The sequence below is a fragment of the Agelaius tricolor genome, unplaced genomic scaffold, assembly GCF_023055355.1.
Source record: "Agelaius tricolor isolate 1412-34295 unplaced genomic scaffold, bAgeTri1.0.p SCAF_14, whole genome shotgun sequence".
In the NCBI taxonomy this organism is placed as follows: domain Eukaryota; kingdom Metazoa; phylum Chordata; class Aves; order Passeriformes; family Icteridae; genus Agelaius; species Agelaius tricolor.
This window is the reverse complement of record NW_027269274.1, coordinates 6,785,080-6,811,712: the sequence shown is the minus strand read 5'-3', so window position 1 is coordinate 6,811,712 and position 26,633 is coordinate 6,785,080. Positions and strand designations below refer to the sequence as shown.

General features: G+C 48.4%; 1 protein-coding gene across 3 annotated transcripts in view; it reads right to left on the bottom strand.

Moving 5' to 3' along the window:
- PRICKLE2 (prickle planar cell polarity protein 2) overlaps positions 1 to 26,633 on the bottom strand; it is a 103,989-nt gene that overhangs the window by 14,145 nt on the left and 63,211 nt on the right. For all 3 annotated transcript variants that reach the window (XM_071439430.1, XM_071439431.1, XM_071439433.1), the window contains 5 exons: positions 18,462 to 18,645; positions 6,808 to 6,921; positions 4,962 to 5,099; positions 4,102 to 4,305; positions 2,253 to 2,439 (listed from right to left, as the gene is read on the bottom strand). In XM_071439430.1, the coding sequence (XP_071295531.1) occupies positions 2,253 to 2,439; positions 4,102 to 4,305; positions 4,962 to 5,099; positions 6,808 to 6,921; positions 18,462 to 18,645 (827 nt within the window). The remainder of the gene's footprint in view (positions 1 to 2,252; positions 2,440 to 4,101; positions 4,306 to 4,961; positions 5,100 to 6,807; positions 6,922 to 18,461; positions 18,646 to 26,633) is intronic.

The window sequence follows — 26,633 nt, the reverse complement described above, 5'->3', positions numbered from 1 at the left end:
TTTCTATTAAATGGGGATATTTCCGATCATAAAGCAAAGGAATGCAAGAAGTTCTCCATAAAGTCCTTGAAGTAAAAGCAATATGCTGCTTATTAAAAAAAAAAAAAAAAAAAAAAAAGCCTCCAGCTAAACCATAATGAGGAATTTGTTCTGCCTTGGTTAAGTATGTAACAGAGCAGATGACACCCCTGTCCCTTGCTGCTACTGTGGTCCCATCCTAACTTTATTTTGGCTTCAAAAGAGCTGGCCCCAGGGGTCGAGCACACACCCTTGCCTTGCACCCAGCCACATTTCCTGGGTTGCTTCACCAGGCCCCCCTTGGGTTCAGTAAAGGAATTGACACAGACAGTCTGTCTCCCTCCAGCCAAACCCCAGGGAGCAACATCTGCACAGTGCTCTCAGTCAGAGCCGTGAGCAAAGCTCCAGAGGTTTCAGTTACAACATTTACACACTTGTTTAAGCTGCTGTTCCTGGCCAAAGCCCCTGCTGCCCCTGTTCCCTGAGGAACTGCCACGCACAGTGTGGGCTGGCTGGCACGGCGGGTGCTGCACCACATGTGCACAGCACGTGCCTGCTCACCTGCTGTGGGGCCAAATGCTGCCAGGTAACTCATAAATGAACACTATGTTAATGGTCTGGTTTGTTCCAAGCTAAATTAGGTTTAGTATAATCAGTATTTTCCTCCCCTTATAGTGAGCAAAATGCTTTTATACAGTTGGGAGTGCTACACTTGTGAGCAGAAGAGAGACAAGATGGTGGGTGGGATTTTATCAGCTCCTTTTCCACTGCCCAAAGCCATCTTGCAGAGGAAGGAGTGCAGCCTCCATACTCCATCCTCACCTACCCAACCCAAGCCTTACAAGGCTTTATCACATGCTTACCCCTGATTTAGGTAGCTTGTCAGCACAGTGCTCAGTTCACTACTATAACAGACTTGCAGCAAAATGGTTGCAGTCCCTCCCCTGCTAGAAATGTGCAAATATGCACCAAACCAGACATTTTATCCTGAAAACCTGATAGTCAGCAGGCTCCAGCAGGCTAGCTGGAGTGAAGGACAGCAGATGGGGGAAGCACAAGAGAAGGGACCATGCAAGAATCATTACCAGCTGCTTCTTCACCTTTCTGCAGCTGAGCTTGTGGGAAGGATGTGCTGCAGGTCACAGGAGATGCATCCTCCCTGTGTTTCCCCTCCCTGTGCCATCTGGCTGCTGCACAGCAGGAAAATGTTTGGTTTCTTTTCCTCTGCAGCATATGAAGTACTTGAACAGCTCACCTCCATGGACAAAGGAAGGGCTGTCTGCGTGCTCACTGTGCTCAGCCAAGTGGCAAAGGGAGCTGGGGAGAGCAGCAAGAGGCTTCCCAGCCCACCCAGATTGGGGACATCTAGCCCCTTGACTGAAGTGCATTTTAAATCACTGTTCTAGAAACATAAATTGACCCTGATCCATTATTTCTTTCTCTCTGAGAACATCTATCTGCAAGTTGATTGAAAAAGGCCCAGAAACAATAATGATGCCTAATGAACAAGCATCTTTTCTGACAGTAGCTCATCAAATCATGTGATCCTTTGCCAAGCTTGGATGAGAAAAACCTGAGTTGAAGAGCCAGGCTGTTTACAGGAAAATGAGATTTAAAGGGAAAAAAACGTGCCAGTGAAATTTTATTATGCCAGAGAAAGCTTTCACTAGCTGCCATTGCTCCTGAAGTTGCCCTCTGATAACCCTCCCCTCTCTGAATACAGAAAGGGATAAACAGTGGTTTAACCAAATAAATCACCATGTTACCTCCTTGGTGGGATGAGAGAGAGGCACAAGCACATTTGGTTGCCCCAGCCATGCACAGTCCTGTGGATGCCATGGGACAGAGAGAGAGAAATGGCAAGCGTTTCCCACAGCAGCTTGTGAGAATTTTTAGGGAGTTGTAAGGATGTGATAACTGGTTAAGCATAAACAATCTGCAGGTGGTGTTCTTCTACTTCGTCTTTCTGCTCTTCTCAAGGATGGTGCATGAGGAAGATGTTTTTGTTACTTAGCCAATCCAATAGAATCTATCGTATCACTATAAAAACCGCATGGTTCTCTTGAATTAAGCCTTTTCTGCACTTTCTACAACACTGCCTCCTGCCTGTTCCTGTGTTATCCTGTGTTATTGTGCACAAGAGTGACACAGTCCTGCCCACAGCCCCACGGTGCTGTCAAGGATGTAATCCAAAAGCTCCTGTGAGCCCCGTGGGCTGTGCCCCCCGCCCGTACCGATGTGCTGGGCGCAGGTGTCGCAGTACTCGGCGTACAGGGACTCGAAGCAGCTGCAGCAGTAGGGCCTCCCATCCTTCATGATGTAGCGCTGCCCGCCCAGCACCGTCTCGCACTCGAAGCAGCAGAAATGCTTCATGTGCCAGTGCCGCCCCTCGGCCTCGGTGCACTCATCAGCAAAAATGATCTGGGGAGGAAACACAAGCGTGGAGAGGAGATGGTCAGAAAAGGGACCTGGGATGCAGACACCAACCTTTGTGTCTCCTGCCCTGCATGACAGCTGGGCCTCTTTGTTGATGCACCCTCTAAATTTTACAGCTTACTCCTCCAGTCCTGCGTGGGAAACTCCCATAGTTTGGTTTGCGGCAGGGGCACCCATCATTTCTCAGGAAAATCCATTAAAATGCAAATTCCTCCGAAGCGTGTTAGTGCCCAGACTACAAAGTGTTAAGGCAGAGCTGCAGTGATGTGCTCTTGAGCTCACCCATCAAACAGAGGGGTCGATCAGGGTAATAAACACACTTATATACAACCTATCGATCTGCTGGACTTCTGAAGAACAGAGCAGCTGCTTACTGGAACACATTTACTCATCTCTGAAACAGGGACCTGACCACAAAGGATGAGCAAAAACACAAAGAAAAGTGGCAGGTCTCCAGGGGAGAAATGATGGAGGTACCTTGGCTCCTCATCTTGCTGCTACCCCAGCCTGGGTGTCTCTAAAGGTGATTGCAGTCATTGTACCAGTGGGGAAACTGAGGCACAGAGTACTGTTAAGGATGAGTTGGAGAAGCAGTCATATAAAATGTCTTCAGCAGATGCTTTCTTGCTGTGGCTTCTCATCCCCACCCATTCTCAACTTCCAAAGCCAAGGGAGCCAGCAGCCCCAGATCTGCTCCCTGTTTCTCTGTGCTGGCACAGGGTACACCAAAAGCTTTTCCCGTGCAGATCCTCCTACCCCTGAATTACTGTTTCTCACAATTAGTACTTGATGTTTTAGGGGAAGAAAAACATGCTGAAAAATGAGCTGAATGAAAGAATTAAATGAGAATTTGCAGGGATAAAAAATACATGAAAAAAAAAATTACCCAGCCTAAGCTACAAAAAAATAGAACCAGTTGAATGGTTAGGGTTGTCTTTCATTGGTAACACTACAAATTTAATTGGACACATACATCAATGCTCTTTATACTTGAAGTGCATATAGCCTTGGATATTTACTATTACATGCTTACAAGGATGGGACGTGGTATTTTATAGAACATACGGTTTTCCACACTATGGTTTTCATAACTTTAAAAACCAGAGCAATTTCCTTCACCAGCCTTTTAAACAGAGATTGACACTTGAGAAGTGCTCAGAGGCGACTCTGTATGGTTTTCTATCTCAGTTTTGTATTCTATTTGTTCAGCTTCCTGTAGCCTGTTAATCGCCTCTCTCAAAGCCTATTTCAGCTCGGTGTGTACTCAGACATGACTGACTTGTAAGAAATACAGCACTCATCCCACCAGGGGCTTCTTCAGGGGAAATGGAGGAGAAGGGAAGATCACCACACCCAGCTGGGCTAAAATCACAAAGAGAGGGGGCTGTGCTTCTACTGGAAACAGTCATGGAAACCCCCCAGCTTCCTGTGTGTAGATGAGGCCCTAACTCATAACAGTTCTAGGCAGACTGAAACTAAGAATATTTGAAACCTCAGGAAAAGCTTGCTCGAACCCTTGGCAAAGCCATGCCATCAGTTTGGTGTGTATGCCTCCATGAAAAAGCCAGGGATGGAGGGGAGATGCCACCCAACCCTTCTGTGCCACCTGAGCGGGCAGCAGCGCTCATGGCAGATGCTGTCTCTTACCTCATCACATGCAGCACAGCGGGGCTTGAGGCATTCGGCGTGGTGCCTGCCACAGTAGATCTTCCCATCCTGGTAGAAGTAGATCAGGTCAACCAGCAGCTCGTTGCAGACACTGCAGATGAAGCAGGGAGGATGCCAGCAGACACCGTGTCCCGCTCGTGAGGCGAAGACAGCCATGTCCCCTCCATTGATCTGGCCACCGCACTGTCAGAAAAGCCAGGGATTAATGGAGGAGTGTGGGTGACCCCACTGCCACCCATCACCAACAGGTGCTCTCACAGTCACTGCCCTGCATAATGCCAGGAGATGAATTCACAACTTCATGTCAAGTATCATGAAAGGTGCCCTGACAGACCCCAGCACTCACACCTGGCAGGGCCACAGGCAGGTGCTTGTTTCGTGAGTGTCATTAAATCATGGAATGGTGTGACTTGGAAGGAACCTGAAGATCAACCAGTTCCAATCCTCCTGCCATAGGCAGGGACACTTTCCACCACACCAGGTTCCTCAAAGCCTCATCTAATCTGGCCTGAACACTCCCAGGGATGAAGTAGCCTCAACTTCCCTAGGCAACCTGTGCCAGTGCCTCAACACTCTCAAGGAAAGGATTTCTTTCTAATATCTAAACTAAACATGCCCTCTGTCAGTTTAAAGCCATCCCCTCTATCAATATATGCCCTTGTAAAAAGTCCCTGTTCAGCTCTCATGTAGTCCCTTTAGGTACTAGAGAGGTTTTTAAAGCACCCCAGAACCTTCTCTTTTCCAGGGTGAACAGCCCCAGCTCTCTCAGCCTGTCTTCAGAGGAGACATATTTCACTTAACTTGGTGATGCAGGTACCAGCTCATCAGCCACTACCCACCTGCTCACAGATGGCTCCTGTCATGGTTACAGGGAATGGCCGAACATTGCCTCTCCCTAAATTTTCCCTCTTCCTCTGGTTGCTGAAGAGTTTGAGCTCCCTCTTCTCCTCCTCATCCAATGAGTTGCAATAGCGAACCTAAAAAACACAAATGATGCTCAGTGCCTGGGGTGTCCCTGGCTCGCCACTCAGTGAGGCACCATTCCATGGGCACTGCAAAACCTCTGCCCTTGGCTGTGGGGAGGCTGGAGAAACAATGGGCTTCAGGTAGCTGGGGTTTGGTCAGAATTTCAAGAGGTTGAGATGAGAAAAAAGGGCAGGAGGATTGTTGCTCTTTGAGCACTCAATTTGTAGAAAAGTCTTAAAAGTTGGGTTCTCAGAGACCCACCCAGACCAGCAACTGGACTGATGGGTTTTCCTGCTTTCTCCATCAGCCTCCTGTGGCAGAGGTCTTCATAATATTCCACTAGCATTTCTAGAGCACAGACCCTTTTCTTTGCACAAAACACAGAGTTCCAGTGACTTGTGAACTATTTTTCCAGCACAGGATCAAGCCTGCTCATTTGCAAAACCTCTGCATTGCAAGGTAATAAGGAAATAAGTAAAATAAAAGGATATAAACAATGAATGATGCAATTTCCCTGAAGCTTATAAAACTCTGAGGTTTTCCTGGCTATTTCCATCCTGCAGGCTTAGCTCTTGGCTGGTTGCATTTCAATGGGGAATACAACTGAAGAGCCAGGGAGGTCAAATGTGGCACCAGTGCCCAATCCACCCTCCGTTATTTGGGAGAGCAGGCTCACGGAGCTGAGCAGTGTTATTCACATGAGCAACCAGCAACATAATGTTAAAAGGAGCAAAACTGAGCACGAAGGGAAACTGGATGCAAAATCTGCCAATTTGCAGAAAATACACACAGACCTGCAAGTCCAACTTGCAGGAAAACAGGCTGCAGTAGCAGCATTTGTGTGTATTTATTCTTATGTTTTTTGGCTGTCAGAGGCTGTGGGTTTCCAGCAGCTGCCAGGGAAGCAGGCAGGCAGGTTGGGACCCAAGGGTGTACAGGAAGAAATCCCTTCTTTGTGCCTGGAGCTCCCCCCATGCTGACAGTGCTGTGCCCATGGCACCCAGCCACACGCAGGCAAAGTTGTTAAAATCTGACTGAGATCAAACAAGTTACCTGCATGTATTTCCCAGAGCTGCTTCTTCAGAAAGTAGCATGAAAATAATATTTTTTGTTTACACAGGGAAATTTTGCGGGTTACCAAAAGCCAGTGTTCTCACTGGTGAGATCAGGACGTCAAAGACCAGACCCTTTTTGCTGCCTCACATCATTCCTGCGAGACGTAAGAAGGTTTATTTTGCTCTGACTGGTTTTGACTCAACCTGTGGCCTTGCAGGCTCTCCCAGCTCATGAGGCTCAGCCCAGAAAGCCCCTCCTTAGCACACTCACTCCCACTCCAAGGTGAGTCGGAAGCAGCACCTGGGAAAAGGCTTTTGCAACTTTGGATCTGTCTCTAGATAATCTCAACAGCATTCCAAGCCACTTTTAACGGAGCCTTGGCCTCCAAGGGCTGAGGAAATGCTTTTCTTTCAGACAACTGAAGAAAGATGATTTAAAAAAAATTTAACTTTTGAAACAAACAACTCCCCACCTCCAACAATCAAAGCAGGAAGCAAATACAGCAACTTAAACAACAACATGACTGAAATTCAAGAATATCCCTCTGAAAAGCAAAAGGAGTTGAGAAAGGAAAGCCACGCTTCCCACAAGCAGCCCCAGGAGGAGCACCCACTCCCCACCCGCAGCCCTGCTGATGTCCAAGCACATTTTCTGGATACTGACCTCATTGTCATGTGGTGGCAGCTGGTGAAGAAGTTGCTTTATGCGAGATTTTTCTCCCGGGCTGTTGACATAGGGAACCTTGTCCTCGGGCAGGCAGCTGTAGTACTGGTGCACCTAGGGAACAAAAGAGGGGGCTCCTGTCAGTGGAGTTCCCTGGCCGAGCCCATGCCCCTGTGCCCGGCCAGCAGCCACCCCCTGAGGCAGCAAGTGCTGGGTCTTCCCCAAGATTCTGAGCAAGGAAACGCTGCCAGGAGCTGCTCTGGGTTTGTTTTCTTTTGTCCTCCAAGGCAGAGGGGTGGCAGCCCCGGCGAGGTGGGCACGTTACCGTTTGCTCTGTCAGCCTCCATAGCGTGAGCATTGCGCCGGCTGCGGGGATGTGTCGGCACCTGCCTCGGCAGGGAGGTTAAGAAGGCTGCGCCCCAGCAGTCTCCGTGTTGCTGGCTATCTCAGCCTCCACCTCCATCAAACCCCTCCGGGCTTTTTTCTGCAGCAATTTGTGGAAATAAACAGCAGATAAAATCTGTTGGAAGGCTCAGTTTTTCTCTTTCGTCTCAGAGCGTGTAATTAAAATCAGCTATTAAAAAGGCTGAGGAACGGCGTGCCCGACGCTGGGAGCGCAGTGCAGCCCGGAGAGGAAGCACACCCTGAACCCCAGCATCTCTGCTCCGACTGCCACACCTGGGATGTGCACTCAAGGGCCGGGCCAGCACCGGGAGGGGACTTGCTGGCTGAGGAGCCACTCTGAAATGGCCACAGTGATGTTGAACAGCTTGGGAAGAACCAGGAGAAGGTAAAGGTAAGCTCAGCTGGGACTGGGATTTGCTGCAGCCCCAGATGTCTCTGGATGGTTGGGCAGAAGCAGAAGGCTGGCTGGCTTCCCTAAATCTGCTCCTGGCTGGAGAGATGCAGGCTATTCTCCCAGTGCACACAGCTTTCTGCCTTTGCCATGGTGGGATTAGCCCTGAGATGCTCCCTCAGCTATCAGCAATTCATTTTGGAGTGGCTGCACTGCCTGCAGCTTTCACAGGGCTTTTCCCAAATAACACTTCCTTTGCCATGGTTTCTGATCAGCTTTTTCCCTCACTGTATGCTTTGGACTTTGGCCTAGAAAGCACCACCTAGGCCAGCTCTCTCCAGAGAAGCCCCCTCTGCCTGCACAGCCCCACAGCATCTGCAAATGACAGGGTGCTGTGTGTCACTGGGAGGAAGGGGGACATGGGCTGGTCACACAGGACTGGCTGGCAGGGGAGCTCACCCATGGGCTCACAGGCTGATGGGGGTGGCTCACATGCAATTATCTTCTGCAGAAAGAAATATCCTTTTATTCCAGAATAACTATCCAAACCTAGCTTTATTCAAGAATAATTGCTCTGCATTCATCTCACTCCCTGCTCTCATTCAGAACTACCTGAGAGCAAGAGCTGCTCCAGTGGTTTTCTCAATTTATGGTTCCTCCCAAACCGATGTCACCATCCACCTTTCCCTATCATCAGGTTTTCCAGAAAGGGAGATTTTAGCAGATTTCCACACGCAGGTCTGCAGTGCTGATGACAAGGGAACTGCTTGTGTCGTAAAGCTGAGGAACATGCTGAGCATATTCCACTGCAAAACCCTAAATTTGTTTTGCTAAGGCACAGCAGAAACAGACCCACCAGCTATGGAAACTGTCAAAGAAAGAATGGCTGCAAAGTATTTTGTTATGTTAAAAAGAAAACAAACTACATACATTAGAATACTTACTTTGCATTTATAGAGCATCCTTCATCCAGGAACATCAAAGCACATTAAAAACACTAAAATTCTTATGACGTGCTATCCAAGGTAGCAAATATACACATTGCAAAGGCCTAATTGCAGCATCATGGTGTTAAATGAGCTCCCTAAGTTCATGCAGCAAGTCTGCAGCAGAGTTTGCAGTTGAAAATCCCCCAGCAATGCCCCAGCTGCCACAGCAGACCCTTTCTGGGCTGCCAGGCTCCCACATGGCCACGCTGTGTGTGCCCAGCCAGCACACACCCCTGTGGCTTCTGCTGCCAAATCCCCCACGTGCAGAGAGGCTGTTCACTGTGCCCTGTGCTCACATTGGTTAGCTTGTGTTTTGATTTCTTGCAATGAAGTTTTTTTTGCCCACCCAATCCTTGAAGTTGGTGGAGACCATAAATTACTTTTTTTTTGAAGAGCTGCCAAACTACTACAGCAACGAGCCCCAAGACGCTCACCCCGGGCAAAAAACAAGGATGGGAGCTCTTCCTTCAGCTGCCTGGGTGCTGCATTCCTGGAGCACAATCCAGCAGGATGTACGTGCCCAGCTCTGCTCCTGCTTCCGCTGGGAAGTTTTCCATTTACTCCCAGCAGGACTGCAGGAACTGGTTCCCATCACACCAGCAACATAGCTTGGCAGGGATGGGCAATTTGGTTTGAGAAGCAAAACAAAATAAATACAACAGGCTCCAACCTGTGTTCTGTTGCCTGAAATAACCTGAAAGGGTTTGCTTTGGATCTGCATCAGCCACAGGGACCTTCTAGAGGAGTGCTCATGGAGAGGATGGAGCAGAGGCAGCTGCCAATCCTTGTCCAGTACCTGTGGAACATCTCATAGGGAGAAAATCCTTATGCCTGCCAACAGCTTTCTGCAGCCACCATCCCCTTCTGGAGCCACCATTCCCTTCTGCAGCCACCATCCTCTTCTGGGGAAAAACTTGAAGCAAAGGGACGCACAGATCCTTTCACCCGGGACATCACTTCTATCCCAAGAGATCCACCCGGGGGCAGATGAAGAGCAGAAGGCCACCCCTTGCCCAGGCTGACATTAGGCCATGCCTGTGCATATTACACTCTCTCATCCATCACCTGTTCCCATGGCATGAACCCAGCTCCTTGGATGGGAGACCCAAGGGAGGGACAGGGTCACAGGCTGCCAGTGTTCCTGCCTCTGTGCCCAGCTGGCTGCTGACAGCATTGCTGACCTGGCATGGGAGCAGCTGGGCTGGCACAGGCCTCTGTGATGCTCAAAAATAGAGAAGGAAAAGGGGATTCTTAGATCAACCTGGCTTTTCAGGGAAAAAGCCTGCAGAAAGTGTTAACTTGCCGGAAAACTAAAACTGCTCACTCTGCACTTTGCTTTTGTACAAAAGGTCACTGTTTTATGCTCAAGTAACTCCTCCTCCATCCAGTTCTGTGTTGCAGCATGCACAAGCCTTGTAGCTGGTGAGCTTTGCAGGGCCAGGGCCAGACCCCCCATGTGCCTGCTGATGGCTCCTCACTGCCCTTACGGGCTCTGCAACAGGAGTTGCACCCAGATAAGGATAACAGTGTGGGCAATGACCCCAGAGAGATAACATTTCCTCTCTAAACCATGCAGTATCTGTAACTGTTTTATTATTAAATACTTCTGCTGTACAACCCAGCAGCTCTGCATCCTCCTATTTCCCCTCACAACAGATCTGTTCTGCCCATGGTTATCCCAACAAACATCATTAAAACACAGGAGGCCCTTGTGGGGCTGGACTAGCTTTTATCCTCAGTTTTCCCACTTGTCTCACTTCACTCTGACTTCTGCTCACATCTGCATGAGAGAAATCCCAAAAGAGACTGGAAAACATCACACCGAGTTAAAATAAAGCTTCACACAACATCTCAAGGTTGCAGATGCCATGAGCATGGTCTGGCCAGTGCACTGGACACAGGGACAGCTGTGGGTGCTGGGTGCCAAGGGATACTGGGGGGCTGGGCAAGCTTCATCCTGCCCCAGGGAAGTCCCACTTGGACAGGCTCCATGCTACCAGAACCTGGCACAACAGATTCTCAAGGTGTTATTCTCACCTTTATAAGGAAAATGTCCAAACACCAAGTTTTGCTAACAAAAACCGACATACATTTTGGAAATTAACAGCTGCTTGATGCTAAAAGGGAGGAGGGGAAGGTAGAAATTAAAAAAGTCACAAACCAGGAGAAAGGAAAGAACATAATGTAAAAACAGGGTAGGAAAAAGCCTTTAAACTGGAGCCAACTTTATTCAAAGGCACTGAAGAGAGTAATTACATTAGTTTACAAATGCCTTTGTGCTCTGTGGTCTTCTTAGGTTTGGAGTATGTTTCCAGTTTAACTTTGACAGTTTACAAACCTACCCTGGCCCTGCTAAATAAAGGCAGGACTACAGCTTGTCCTGATGGTCCCAGGGTGACCAAAGACAAAACCCACATGAGCGTATCTGTGAGCAAAGCCTTACACCTCCTAGAAGGAAAAGTTTGCAAACATCCTGTAAATTCAAGCTATTGGTGAAGGATCTCTTTGATCAATGAATTAAAGGAGGTGGAGGGGAAATATCATATTTCTTACGCCACAAATTGCTGTTGGGAAGTAGCATTTGGTTGTACTCGCCCTGAGCACAACCCCCCTCCCAAAGCACCCACCAAACCGGGCTGTTTGGGATGACTCGATGGCTGGGATGGACTACAAAGGAGCTCACGGTGTCCTGGCACGGGTGCTGACTTGCTCAGCCCTCACAGCTCCAGCTGGGCAATCCTGCCTGGCTCTCCTGAAACCAAACCAACTGCAAAAGCAACTGCAAGGCTTTTGCAAAGAGCCCTGTGAGGGCAGGACGTGCTGGCCTGTGCACAGTAGGGTGCCTGAGCGCGGATGTCCCCAAGAAGGGGACCTTGGTGAGTCAGCCAGCACTCAGGCACAGTGCAGTAAAGCATCACACACAGTGGAGTTGTTGAAAATACAGCATTCCCCAGTGTCCCCACCATGTCCAGCAGAGCATCATTTCCCCTGGGAACGTGCCAGGGTACCACAGCCCTGGCAGCCCATTCCATGACAGCCTGGGATGTCCCGTGGCAGCACAGGGAGCTGGTGGCACATTGATGTGTGTGTGCTTCATTGTGGCCCCTTCTCCTGGCTCACTGCTGCGTGCAAACTCCCACGGGACTTGGCTGCTGAGGGAGGAAGGCAAACAGTGGCTCTGACAAGCCTGTGCTGGCCTGGGCGAGCAGGGCTGCTCCTGTGGCTTGCCTGCTCCTCCCCAGTGCCAGCTTCTGAAGAGCACACGCCAGGCTTTAATGACCCTTTACACTGAGCACTTAAAATTGACAGAGAAACAAACCTGATGCTTTTGTATGTCTCTCATTTCTGCTGGCCTCCCTTGGAAAAGCAAGGGGAAAAAATCCCAAACAAACCACATGCAAATAACCTTCCCAATATGTCTGTGAAACACTGCAAGTGTTTGTACACGTTGACTCACACACGAGCTCCACAGATGACAGCACGTGTGAGCCTGGAAAACGGGTTCAGTGTGCTTTGGCCTGAGTCTGGCACGTCCTCCTTTTCCAAGGCCATTAGGATACAAAGCACTGATTTATTTTTTTGAAGCAAAACAATCCTTACAGCAGGGCCAGATTCTCTGAAGAGTGGGAACTGCTGGCTGGCTCTGCCAAGCGTGGGGATGCAGGCAGGCAGGCAGGCACCCTGGAGGGATGCAGAGTGTCCCCTGAGAGCCCAGAGCCCCAGCTGGGAGCAGGCCTGTGTCCCTCCCAGACTGAGTGTCCATCACACAGCAGTGGGGGCAGATGCACTCCTGGCGCCGGGCAGTCCGGCATCCCGCAACGCTGCGCGCCTGCTCTTGGAAACCCGCTCCTAAGGCAGAGGGACAAAGGCAGGGAACAAAGGAAAAATCATTTTTCTAAGTGCTATTTGCTCTGGCACGCTCTGCGGCTTTCCGCACGCTCCTCTCCCACGGCAGCTGAGGCGTCAGAGCGCTGCTGCTCCCAGTCAGAACGACATCCACCCTGCCAAGCCTCTGGAGCAGCTCTCCCTGCAAGAGATCCCTCGGAAGCGCCGCTTCCTGCTGCCATCAAAGAGGAATGTTTGAATGAAGGCTCTACTTCCGCACGTTTTAGACTTGTGAAAGCCTATGACATGGTTTTTCTTTTTTTTTTTTTTTTTAAAGCAGAAATTGAATTTGGATTAAAAAGAGCCAGATCAGTGCTTTCAACAGCATCAAGAGCGGTCTATGCTGCGAGGTCCATGCAGGGCTCAAGGTCCCCTGGAGGACCAGGAATGATAATGATCATCTTCTGCATTGATCATCACTGATCATTCCCCTGGGCATCCCACATAACATGCTCTTGGATTTCTAAGGCACGGGGTAGCACACTTGTGTAACACTGCAACTCAGAAAAGCTGTAATTGCACACTGGAATAAAGCTCCAGGAGAAGTTTCTGTTGGGTAGTCCAGGGTTTTTCAGTTTCCTTTTCCACTCCCTGCTCCTCCCCTGCCTCTCACCTCTGCTGACCTCCACACATATTCTTCAAATTTCAGAATCGAGCAAACCATGTCAGGCAATTGGTTTTGTTTCTGTGACCCACCAAGAGTAGCTGATTCCTTCCCTGGTAATAAGATTGTTCAAGGATTAAGTAATTTAGACAGCTTCCATTGGCTCACCACGATCAGGGTAACACCCCAGGATACAGAAATGGAGCAAATGTCCAGACACACAGTTTTGCCGTGGGCTCTTCTGCAGCATGGGATGTGCTCACACTTCATCCACTCTGTTCCAGGGCAGGGGAGCAGCTCCAGGACCTCCTACCCCACTCCAGCTGCCCCCAAGTCACGCAGCATTGGCATCACAGGCAGAAAAAGCAAAGCATTCCGTGAGCAGGACTGCTGCTCCATCCAGCAGCTGGGAAGCATTCGGCACAGTCCGATGCCTGGAGGCTGGATTTAGACAGCTCCAGCCTTGAAATAAGAGCCGCTAACTGCCGGGCTATTTAGATACTGAGAGAGTTCACCGGGGAGGTGATGGACTTACCCTACCTCAAAGTGAAACTGGAGAGCTTTTCAAAACGTGCTGAAAGGCAGCTTTTGGGTAAAATACTCCAGCGTGCACATGTGTAAGCGGGCAGAATGAGAGGCAGCTGCAGCTCCTGGGAGCAGGGTACACCAGGAACAGCTTCTCCTCAGGGCCCTCACCTTCCATCCATGCTGCTCTGCTCCCAGGATCTACCAGCAAGGAAGAGCTCTTCATGGGCCTTTTGTCCTTCCTCTACCAGGTTGTAAATCAGCTTGTCTGCTTCCCACTACTACACAGGTTTGGGTCGCTTTGGTTTGTTTTACTCCTTCCTTGCCCCATGCAAGCCTTCAGTCTCTCGAGGAGTGAAACAGTTTGCTGAACTCAGGAGGCTCAAGAAAGGACAAGATGATACAATGACCCTGACACACAGGCACAAGTGAGACACACGTCCCCCAGGGATGCCTGGCCCAGATAATGTACTTTCTGCCTCACCAGAATGGTGAAAATCTTTATGTAAGGTGTAAATGCATGTTCAGTGTAGGTTCATCTCCGTTCTCCTTTCCTCACTTTGTGACCTGAACAGCAACTGATGAAACTTGAAGGTTTTATAACTCGAGCCCTTGCAACAGGTCTTTCAAAATATCCAGAAGAAGGATTAACACATATTCTAGCCCCTGGATAAATTCCCTGTGACAGCTACAAGTTTCACACCACTGCAAAGCTCTTCAGGTCCAAGCTCTAACGGCTGCCTTAGAGAAAAATGGTCCCCTGAACCTTCATGCTGCTAATTTTAGCTCAGATGAGATTTTCATAACTTTTTAAGGGACTCAACCAGAGCAACTGTGTTGACAACAAGAGGGAATTAAGTTCTTACAGCACATGCAAGGTTCTCAGATGTTGGCATGCCAGAGCCATACAAAAAAGCCACAGCAAGGCTGAAGTAGAGCCCCATCTTTTGTTTAATTGGAAATTTCTGCCCATAACCAGCTGCTCCTAATACTGAGACACAATAAAGATAGAAATCCTAAAAAATCCCTTGTATTCAGAAATTCAAAGTGGCATGTTATAACCCCTTTGGATTTCTCCAAACCACAGGCCCAAGGAATTCAAGGCTGCACATTCACATGTATTTACACATGCCTTGCCTAAAAATGTGAAAAACACATCACAGAAGGACTTATTTTCAAGCATCTGCCCTCAAACTTATGTCAGTGCAAGGAGGATCAGCTGTCACACTGCCAGCCCCAGCAGACAAACTGGCTCCCAAAGATGTCTTCCTCTGTCTCTGCAGCCAGGCTCAGCCTGGGATTTTGCTTTGCTGAGGACACACTTCTAAAGGTGTTTGCCCATTTCAAGACTTTGACACTGATTTCTTTATCCAACCATTGAACTGCAAGGCAGAAAAAAAGAGCATTTCACAAAGCCCATGTCCCTGCTTCTGTACAGCCATCTCTGCCATTCCCATCTGCATCCCTATCTTCCAGAAGGGAAGTCCCTCTTCTGCCATAAGACAATTTCTCATTGAATCCAATCCAAGTGGATTGGAGTCAATGTGGATTAGACCACACAGAAGCCTCCTGGCCATCCTGTGTAGCTGATTGCTACAAGAAACTCTGTTTCCTTATCACATTGTGATTTATGGAGCTCAGTCCTGGGTTTTTACCTGTCACTTTCCTGGCTGGCAGGTTGTTGCTGAGCCTTACACCTCTGATGGTCTCAAACCCCTTCCAATTTCCTGCCTGAATGCATTTGGAGACAGTTTATGTCTGTGTTCTTGGGCTAAAGTTGGAGCTTGGGTAACTGCTCTGCCCCCTCTAATGAACAGGGCAAAGAACAATCCTAATGAACAATTTGCAAGGCTGGCCAAACCAAGCTCTTGTAGGCTCCCCAATGAAATAACATTTCCAGTGTCCTTCCAGTTTACACCCCTCTTTCTTGAGCAGACATGTCATACATTTTAGTTGGTTTACCAGAAAAATTTTCATCATACCTTATGGAGGGGTGCTATCAATTTTTAAATTACTATCCTAATCCCTGTGTTATAAACATATTTAGAAATATATTGCATTTATGGCTTTTGAGTAAAGCCCTTTTTAGCCTTACACACTCTAAGACTTTTCAGTCTAACACACTGATGAGCCATAATATAAGGGATAACTTCCAGCTCCACTTCTCATTACAATGTTTGGATCAGTATCTGTGAACATTGGACCAATGCTTTTTTTGTCTTCAGTATTGGGCATTGAGAATACCCAACATGATTTTCACTATGACATGTCCCACAGAGCAGCTGAGGCCTGAGTTAGTGTCCAGGAGTACAGTGAGACCTTATAGGCTTGAGTCTATTTCCCTCTAGATGACAGTAATTTAAGCTTTGGATTGAAGGGACTCTTCAAATACTGAAATGACCTTTGGACACTGCCAATAAACAATGTCATGTTTGCAGGCCAACTCCTCCCCACTGAAATCCTGTAAATTGCTGTGTTGAGTGAGGCATGAGCGCTGTCTCCCAAGAATAGTGAGGCAGGGAGGCTGTCGTCCAAGTAAAATAAGAAAATTGCATTAGTCTTTCAGGGGAACACTTACCTCCCCAGTTCATATACTGCACTGAGATTTTAATAAAGTAGAATATTGCGGAAAAAGTTGTTTCATTTAATCTGCTTCACATCCAAAAAAAATGCAACAGCGAAACAGCAGGAGGCAGAGAGAAATTCCCTGCCTGTTAATGTGTTATTTTCAGCCCAGCCTGACAGCAGTACCCTCAGCCAGGGCAGAGCCCACCAGCTTGTTCCATGGCAGGCACCAGCCTGGCAGAGGCTCCACACCACGTGCACACACCTGACTCATGGACCAAAAAGGCCACATCTGCCTGCAGACTGACACGTCCCCAGTGAGCTGCTGCAGAGGCATCTCCTACCCCCATGGGAGGTAAATGGCCCCTCCTGCACTATGGGGCAATCCCAGCCATGGGACAACCTTTCTGTGATTCCATGAAATTCAGGGTGCTGCTCTTCACCAGGGACAAAGGCCAGGCCTGCAGTGTGGCTCCTGCACAGCCCAGGAGAGTCACATCTCGTTTTTGTCATCTCAGTGGCTCATCTAACACGTGAAAAGTCATGACAGGGCTGGCAGATGAGCCATCCTCTGCTGGATGGATTTCAGGGCCTGTCTCTGCCTCTGCTTATGGCTGCTCTTCATCTCCATGGTGATTAGAGACAGGACTGAAGTGGCAAATTTGCCTAAAGGCCCAGCGATGCAGACTGAGGAGTGTACTGAGAAAACAAGTGTTAGGACTGAGGAGCACCATGACCTCTGCAAGGAACAGATGCTGGAAGAACCTAAAATTACATTAACCTGAGTAATGCATGAGATGTCAGTAGCAACTGGTAGAGCTAAAGGATTTCTCTTTCCTCCTGAGCATGCCCAACTCCCTGATGCCACATTTAAAGAGCATCTAAAGGATCAAAGAAGCACACAGATCTCCTGGAATATGTCACCTCCATGCTGAAAGAGGGTTTCAATCACTGCCCATAACCATGTCTACCTGGTCAGGTGCCACCTGTCACTAAATACCTGTATTTCCACCCAAAGCTACAGGACCATGGGCCAGCTTGAGCTCCAGAAGCTGCTGACATGCTTGGTCATAAACCAGCAATGAGAGCAGGTGGCACCAGCTTGGGTATGGTCCTTCAATGGGACCCCCCAAATCCATCAGTTCATGTTGCCACAGCACGAAGGACCAGCAGAGCCACTTCAGAACCATCTGCATTTCTCCACACACCACATCTTGTACCTCCTGTGAGGCAAAAAGAGAGCTTCTGACATAAGGAAGGTGACAGAAAATAAGGCTGCTGCCTGATTTGCATGGTTGGATGGCACCAAATGAAACACATGGTGCTGTGGAGTTTCAAGAGAGCACTGAACAAGGCTTATAAAGACAAGGAAAAAAAAAGAAACAAGCTACCAAACAACTGGATTTTCTCTAATCAGACAGATAATATTTACAGCCTACGGGTGGTGCCAAAATATTTCAGGAAATTCCTAAGCCTGTCTGAATAAAAGCACAGGAAAACACAGTACTTAAGGACAGCAACTATGGCAGCAAGAATGAAAGCTTTCCACCCCCTTCCAGCCTCCTTACAGTTTAAAATTATTGCCATATCATATCATACTGCAATTACCAAGGCTAAGCTCATTTTGCCATCTTCACTGCAAATGATGTTCTGACTTGAACATATAAAGGACCAGCATAAAAATCAAAGGAATCATGTAAACTGGAAGGAGCAGAATCAATGCACACTCCACAGAGCACACTGAGGTCTAATCCATCCCACTCAATCCTGCACCAAGAGACTTGAGCTTTATTTAAGTTATTCCTTCCAGCAAGGCATAAACATCATGCTTGGAAAACCCAAACCACAAAGCTTTTGGCCCATTTTTCAGAGTTATCTACCAGCTTTGACTGTCTGCCCTGGACTCACCACAGAGAAGAGCAGTCCAGGAGGGCAGAGCACAAGCACTGAGCCCCTGGGAAACACTGGAGTCCCATTGCTTCTTTCCCAGTGAAACATTAGATACATCTTTTCCCTTGCACAACCACAAGAAATCCCATCCTGGAGGTATTTTGTTTCCCCCCTCTCAATTACCAATTACATCCACAGATGCAGAAAACCACAGGTCCTGCAAGGATCACGTGTCTGTTTTGTTCCATTTGAGCATTCAGACCCTGCAAAGTCTCTCTAGTGCACTCAGAAACAACCACACACAACAAGTGCTCGCACCCCTAGAAGAAAAATCAGGTAAACTATCAAAAGAACATGCAAACCCAATTATTTTCTGGTAGCTGGGTGGTGTCATCATTACCTGCTCAGGCTTCAGGCCAGGGGGCACCCAGGCATACTCCTCCAAAGCACAGCCTGAGTCATCGTCAGAAGTTGAATTCCTCTGGAAGTCAAACATGAGCTTCGTGACTGTCTTCTCCATCTCCAGAGGCATAACTGTTACAATGTGCTCTTCCTGGGAGCACTTACAGTGAAGGCAGATCTTCCTGTAAGGTGAGGAGAGAAAAAGAGAAGCCCTGGTGAGCAGTGCTTTAAGTAAGAAAGTGATTCCTGCCAATCGAGACTGAACTCATCCCTTTCTTATCCTCAGGCATTTTCTAACACAGGATTTGTCTCTCTTATGAGGAGGAAATAAAAGTCCCTATTTACTGCAAAAACACTTGGCAATCCATCTGAGTCAGACTGCCCAGTGTTTGGGGATATGCAATTGCTTGTCCCTTTACTGCACCACACAGAGTAAGTATTTCCAGGGGCCAGCACAGGCACAGGCCATGCCTGGCGGGGGTCGACTTGCCAGCCAGAACTGCAGAGTCATTACTGAATTTAGGACAACTGAGCACTTTGCTAAAATGGGAAATGGTGGATTGACTGGGAAGCTGTGAATGACAAGTCTCTTTAGCATGCTGATAGCATAAATTTGCTTATTAAAGTAGCATAAAAATTGATTATAGTCTGAACATATAAATCTAAATTAAATTAAGGGAGGCTACAAAACCCACACTCACACTGCAGTGGAATCTTAACCACCTGGCTTGGTGGCACATGCCACAGCTCAGCAGCACTGGGAGGAAAGCATAAGAGCTGAAAGAACAGCCCACAGAGGCTGCAATTCAACAGCCATTTGATTAATTCACTGCAAGTATCTGCTGTTCTTAACATTTCTTTAGAGGGGCTGTTCCTGCAGCTTGTGGCCTGTAACAGATTTTCTTCACAGGCTTGAACCTGAACTTTTATCTGCAGGGCTGCAAGGACAGTACAGACTCACAGAATGGTCTGGGTTGAAAGGAACCTTAAAGGTCATTCAGTTCCAACATCCCCTGCCATGGGCAGGGACACCTTCCATTAGACCAGGCTGCTCAGGGCTCCATCCACCTGGCCTTGAACACTTCAAGGGATGGGACATCTGCAAGTTCTCCAGGCAATCTGTGCTAGGACTTCACCCCTCTCACAGTAAAGAATGCCTCCCTAATATCCAATCTAAACTTTGTCTCAGTTTAAATCCATTCCCCCTTGTCCTAACACTATATGCCCTTGTAGAAAGTCCCTCTCCAGCAATCCTGTAGGCTCCTCCAGGTACTGAAAGGCTGATAAGGTCACCACAGAGCCTTCTCTTCTCCAGGCTGAACAATCCCAACCATCTCAGCCTTTCCTCACAGGACAGGTGTTTCATCCCTCTAATCATCACACTCCCTTCACCAGGGTAACAGCGAAGGACAAACCTGGCTGAAAACATCTCCTGACAAAGAAAAAGAGGTTAAAGGGAATGCTGATAAATTGGCTTCTATTTCTGAAAACTCAATGCTTTTCCACAGGCTGGGTCAATGGTATCTACTTTAGAGCAACCACACAGGATTCTGAATTAATTTGCACTAATGAAGCACCACTGACTTCTGAGGAATGAGATAAGGTTTCACTTGGGTAGCAGAAGGGAGACATCTCAGAAATAAGAAGGTACCACACAAAATCAAGGGAAAATGTGCAGTTGCTATTGCAGGTTTCTCTGCTCTGCAGTAAAGCAAAGAAATTCAGAGGGAAGCAATAGTTAAACCCAGGGGTTGGAATTTTTAAACACCTTTCCTTCTCTTTCACTGCTGTGTACAAGCCAGCTAAGCATAGCAGTGCTCGGATCCAGCTTCAAGTCTAAATTTCCATTTGGCCATTACAGCACAAAAAACGCACTCTAGCAAAAGTCAAGAGGCTCCGTTAAGTCAAGCCAGGGAGATTTGCCAGATTTTCCCATTTCCTGCCTTTCATCAGATCTAAACCACACAGCAACCCCCACACACTCCAGCGTCTGGTTTGCGTCCAGTCGGGGAGTCTCGGCATCACCTCTGGCTGTTTCCTTAAAAAATAACCAAGGTACCATTTCATGTGAATATTTGAATTAATCAGCTACCGTGGAAGGGGTACTCTGCCTCAGCAAAATCACTGCTATCATTGATGCTTCCATCTCATTTCATGATACAATTAAAAGCAGCTTAATAGGAAACAAGATTTTAAGGACAATTCATAGACCCCCAGATTTGGTCCTGGAGTTAAGTTATTCTAAGGCAGTTCAGGACTTAACCAAATTTTGACTTTTGGGATATTGATCATGCGCTTCAAAGGGGGACAAACCCAGCAGTCCAGTGGGAGCATGAGCATTATGATGGGGGAAAAGCCAGAGCACAGGCTTCCTCCTCCTTCCCACTCTAGATACATCCCCCTCAGGAGATGGGACATGGCAGGAGAGCATCAGACATCTTGGCTTTTAATAAATTAAATAAATCAGGACTTGTAATAACAGTGTCAAAGACTGAATAGGTGAGATGTATGATCAGTCAGACCCCAGAGATCACTCCCACCCCCCCAGCTCACACCACACACAGCCAGGAGCCTGAGGACTGGGTCAGGAAGCTGGTTTACCCCCTCTCCCTCCTGCCCCATCCCAGGCAAGTGAGTATGGCTGGGGAGTGGCTTCTCTAGTCAGAAAAACAAAGGATGAGAACAACACAGGTAGCCTATCTACTCAGTAGTGATGTCCCCAAGCCAGAAAAACTTTGCACCATTAAAACTTGACCATCTTCAGGCATGGGGTTTCTGCCACCTCCCTGGGCAAACTGTACAAAATTCAAGACCTTGTCTCTGAGATATTCAGCTTTTTCCTGCTCATTAAAAGCAGATGATTAACAGCTTTAATTACAATTTTCTTTACATTAGGATATGTTGTTTCATGGGAACAATACCCAGTGTCCTAGGAGTGTCTTTCCACTTCTATGATCAGGTTTCCATGACTTCTTCACATAGGTCTCACTTACTCAACTTTATTTTATCATCTTCCAGCTCACTATAATTAAAAATAATTCCCCATAGCAAAAATTTAATATCAGAATGTACATTTCAAATGTGAGATGAAATTGAAAAAAAACCGGTTTCCCCTGCTGCACTCAGAGCAGAGCAGCACAAAGCGAGACAACGCACGTGTCAGCGCTCGCCTGTGCCTGCAGTGACCACAGTGACAATGTGGGTGCCACAGAGGGAGCTGGTGGGTGTTGGAGAGGAGCAGGGCCATGGCTGGCAGCCTGCCTGGCTGCTCCTGCCAGCAGCAGCTCCTTAGTCCCTCCTGCAGGAAGTGCAGCACAGCCTGCAGATGCTCAGCACATCCGTGTGTCACACACCTCACCCTGGACAAGGAGCTGCAGCCTTGGGGTGGCACCTCCTCCAAAGGGAAACCCATTAGCTTGGCTCTGGCCAAGCCTCACCACCACCAAAGCCTCAGCAACAACAACCTCTGCTGCCTGTACAGCCTTGCACAACTTGAGAAGAGTGCAGGCAGCCAGGTTTTATTTAGCAAGAATAAATTAACACCAATCACTGGCTGGAAATCCCGTCTTCATTCATGAGCCTTTCCATCTTGCTCCCATCCCAGGTCTGCAAGCTTGTCTCAGGGAAGAATCAGAGATATCACCAGCACCGGGGAGGAAACAACGAAGCAAGGATGGCTGACAGCATGACTGGCTTTGAGCACAGAGGGTGAATAAAGGAGCTTTTAAGCTGGTGTAGCTTGTGGACAGGGAGGAAAGGCAAGCAGGAGCCAGCGGCAGGCAGGCTCTGCTGCAGGAGGCACGGGCTGGGGAGCATCGGCAGGGCTGCTCTGCACAGAGCTGCACACAGAGCTGTCCTGTGCTGGGGCCAGGGCGGCGGGAAGCAAATGAGGAGAAAAAGAACATTTCCTGGTGTCAGATTTAGCTGGAAAGGAGCCTGCCTTGAATTGACTTCACATGGTACAAAGCAGCAATGTCTCAGAAACAGACTGAAAAATTTCTTCTCCTCAAGGCCAGTGAAGTTACAAGATGGATGTGTTTTATTTTGCATTGGCTGCTTTTTACGTGGTGCTCCTGGCACAGTGGGCACGTCCTCTCCTCAGAGGAGGCTCTAAGCCCACTTCCAATCATATCCCTACCCACACACTGGTGCAGGAGGAAGGTGCAAATAGATCCACCACCCCACGCCAGGCCTTTGCTCTTATAAATGAAAACAGGTACACAAGGGGAATGTGAAGCAAACAGGAACCCAACAAACCAAGCACAGAACATGGCTTCAAAGTACCTCTTGCTTGGGATGCTGAAGTACACTCCCAGCTTTGGTCCACTTGCGTGGATCTTGACACGAAGCCAAGTGACCTGTGAGGCCTCTGGGACGAGGCAGTCCCTTGTTGTACAGCCATGTTAGCAAAGCACAGCCTCTGCCATCTCTGGGGCCTCCTGCAGCCCTTTCATCTCAGCAATGGCACCAACAAAAAGCCAAACCATGCTGAAAACACTAGTGCTGTGCAAGAGGCTCTGGAGAGAGCTGTGAGCATGACCCCAGCTTTCTGAAGAGAGATGAGGTCTCCCTGCTGTGAAAAACCAGCAGATTCCAATTTGGGAAAGCATGAACAGAGCTGAAAAGTCAGGGAAGAGAGATGGAGGGCAGCCTGTCAGCCTGTCACCAAGGCAAAGGGGGTCCTTGCCAATAGTCTGTAGCTCCAGCAAAGGAGCCAGGTAAGCTGGCCTCTCCCAGGGAACAGCCTGTGTGTCTGGCTTTTGGGATGGGACTCCCTAGGATGCTGAAGGCAGCACACCCCTGCCTGCAGGAAAAGCTCCTAGCCACAGGGCTCTTCTCTTCCTGTTCAGTGGGTGGGCATGCAGAACATAACACAGCAAAGAGCACCAAGGCAAAGCCTGCCCAGGCTCAGATCCACAAATATTCTGAGAAAGGGCAGAGCCCAACGCCTCCCAGCAGCAGCAGGAACGAAGGCAGAGTTTAAAATTGTGGCAGAAATGTTAAAATTCCTCCTGGACAAAGAAGGAACTCAGTAAACAGCCCTTATCACCCACCAGCGGGTGCTTATCTCTGCTTCTCACTTGTTTCTTCTGGGATGGAAATAAATGGGCTGTGTCAGGGAGCAGCTCCCTCTCCAGACAAAGCGAGCAGCCGGAATGCCATGGCCCTGCACGGCCATGGACGCCTCTGCTGTGCTCCCTAATACAGGATTTGCATGCATTTGTGCACACATTAGCATGCAAGATTTGGAATCCCTCAAAAAGCAATTGTCTGCTCTGCTCAGATGGGGTGTGTAAATGCAGACGGACAATTCCCTTCTCACTTGGCTTAAGACACACATGGCAGCCTGATCTCTTTCCAGCATCCTGCCATCATTCTGACTGCAATAAGGCTTTTGGGTCATCAGTCAGTAAATCAAAAAACCCCAAGACCTCTTGGAAAAGGGACTGGAGGCTCAGGATTTGGGGCAGCTCCTATAACCCCTCAGTCTCTTAACAAGGGTGTCTTAATATCCCTGCCTGTTATCTGCTCTCCTCAATTGAGAGTTAATGAGGCATCTTCCCATCCCAAGTGAGCTCCAGCCATACAGACACGTTTTTCCAGACCCCACAGGCAGGGCAAATATTTACCTAAATGGAAAAATTAACAGTTCTTCACTGCCATAGGGAGAGAGCCCAGCAGTTCTCCTCCAGCATGGGGAAACTGAGGCACGGAGCAACCACAAGCAGCACCCAGCTGTGGCTCCCCCATGGACTTCCTAACCATCAGAGGAGTCCCAAGCTTTTGTGCTTGAAACAGACAGTTCAGACTGAAATTCTGCCTCTTTCTCCAGCTTCTCTAACACTGTATTTTGAACCAAATGGTCCCAGCAGCCCCCATCCAGCTGCTGCCCATGGCCTCAGGACCCATGGATCTCAGTGACAAAGGGGTATCTCCCCAGACAAAATATTTCTGTAACTTCTCAGCTCTTCCAGTCACTGGAGCTGAAAAAAACCCCAACCTATCAGTGGGAATGAACTGCAAAGACTCTGTGTTACTTGGGTCAAAAAGGAAGCTTAGCAAAAGCTTTTACCTGCCTACTGTGGTGCAGGAGGAGGTGAATTTGACATGGGTACCTAAAATAGCAGGAATTCAAAGTCTGAGGACAAGGTGCCCTTGGTGGCCCGCAAGGACAGTCAGGGGATGCCAACATTCACTTGACACAACATGTTGTAGGAACAGCTGGCTTGACAGATCAACATCAGGTGGTAGCAACAGAGCTGGCACAACAGTAGTGCCAGGAAACCAAGGAAGAGAGAAATAATCCAGCAACCAAAGTGGTTGCATCCTACAGACAGAAGTCCCCAGATCCCAAAGGCCACAGGAAAAGCACATGTAGCCACCCATCTGCATGAAGGTCACATTAGGTGGGGAAACACTAAGAGGATGGAGGAGTTGCAAATCAGACTCTTCTCCATTTTCCCCATCCATGTTCTTGTCTCCCTCCTCAATTTTGCTCTAAGCAAGGCAACTTTCTTTACAGTATTGATTTATTTGTAGTTCCCCCTGACCCTTGCAGTGCCCACAGCAGCAGTTGTGAAGGTATTCAGGATGGCATTAAAGCTTTTATGACAAAGCCTATTTCCACTCCTGGAAAAATTCTCCTCTCTGGCTGATTTGTCCATGTTTGGCCTCAGGCTGGAGACTAATTTTAATTTTAAAACTCATCCTTTACCAATGCAGAAGCTATTCTTGCTTAATTAAGAAAAATAAGAATAAAAAAAGAACTACCCCCAGTACTGCCAGTTGCAGCCAAATATGACCAAAGCAGCCTTTGAGGATTTTCCATTTGTTCTGCTTCCATCATGAATCAGGACCATCCCTTTCCCAAGCAGGTAGAACACCTGCCTGTGGGTTGCATTGCCCTGTCTCCAGAGCACTGCTTCCCTGAGGCACAGCCCGGGGCAGCCTCCAGGCTGCTCCCAGTCCTGCTGTGGTCTGAGGCACCACAGGCAGGGAACAACCACCAGCACACCAGAGGCAGACCAGGAAATTAGAACAAAACACAACACAAGGCACAACCCCCCAGATTCCTCATCTGATCTGTCTGGTGCCCTCTTTGGGAAGCAAGGAGTCCCAGAACCACAGACCAAAGCTGTGGCCAGACTTTTCAGCAACACCCCAGGATGAGAATGAAAACATGACCAATCTTTCCAGCCTGTGGCTAAACCACAGTGGGGGATCTGGGGTGCATCACAGGCCATTTGGGAGAGCCCAGGTGCATCTCAGTGCTCTGCAGTGAACACAGGTCTGTGCTTGGGCTCCAGTTTCTCCTTGTGAGCTGGGTAAGAGCAGCAGGGTGTAGAAACACCCTCTTGACCTGAGCCACAGTGCCAGGCTGCTCCCATGAGCCACAACCCCTGACACAAACTGTGAAGATTCTGATGCATAAAGATGAGATGGTTAAATTAAAGGATATTAATAACTCAGCAGCTCTCAGAAGAACCCTCAACTTGGGTCTCTCAGGATATTTTGCAAAAGATTCAATAATTTTTTTTTTCATAATAGAAGTTAGACAGAAGTGGGCAAAGTGCTACACCCATGTGAGCTGCAGATCAAGCAAAGGGGAGAGAGAGAAGAGGCAAAAGAATCTGCAGTGAGCCCCAGCCTGCTGCCCAGCCATGCTACCAGGAGAAAAGGCATCCAACAGGCTGCTCCTCACATCCAAGACGATGGAGGCAGTCTGCCAGCTCACAGGCTTACCGCTACTCTCAGCATATTTATATTAGGGTTGGTTTTTTTTCCCCTTAAAGGTCCAGCTCTTAGCATACAGAAACACTAATAACCACATGTTTTTCCTCAGTCATGGAGAAGAAATGCAAACCACTAGTTTACAAGTTGAAGAGAAGAACAGGCTCAGCAGCAGCAATAACCCTGAAGCTGGTGGGCAAACAATGCTGAAGCCAAGCTCTTGATCATAAAAGGCAGAAGGTACAGGATGGGCAGATGCAGGGGCTGTGGACACCCAGGAGGGTTTGGTGTCCCCCATGGCAGGACAACCCCAACCCCACGGATCCCAGAGACCAATGGGGCCCCTGGCTGATGGGGATGGGAGAGGGGAGACAGTGGAGGAGCAGGCACAGCAGGGCCTTGAGGAACTCTCCCTCTGGGCTCCCCATCCAAGAGCAGT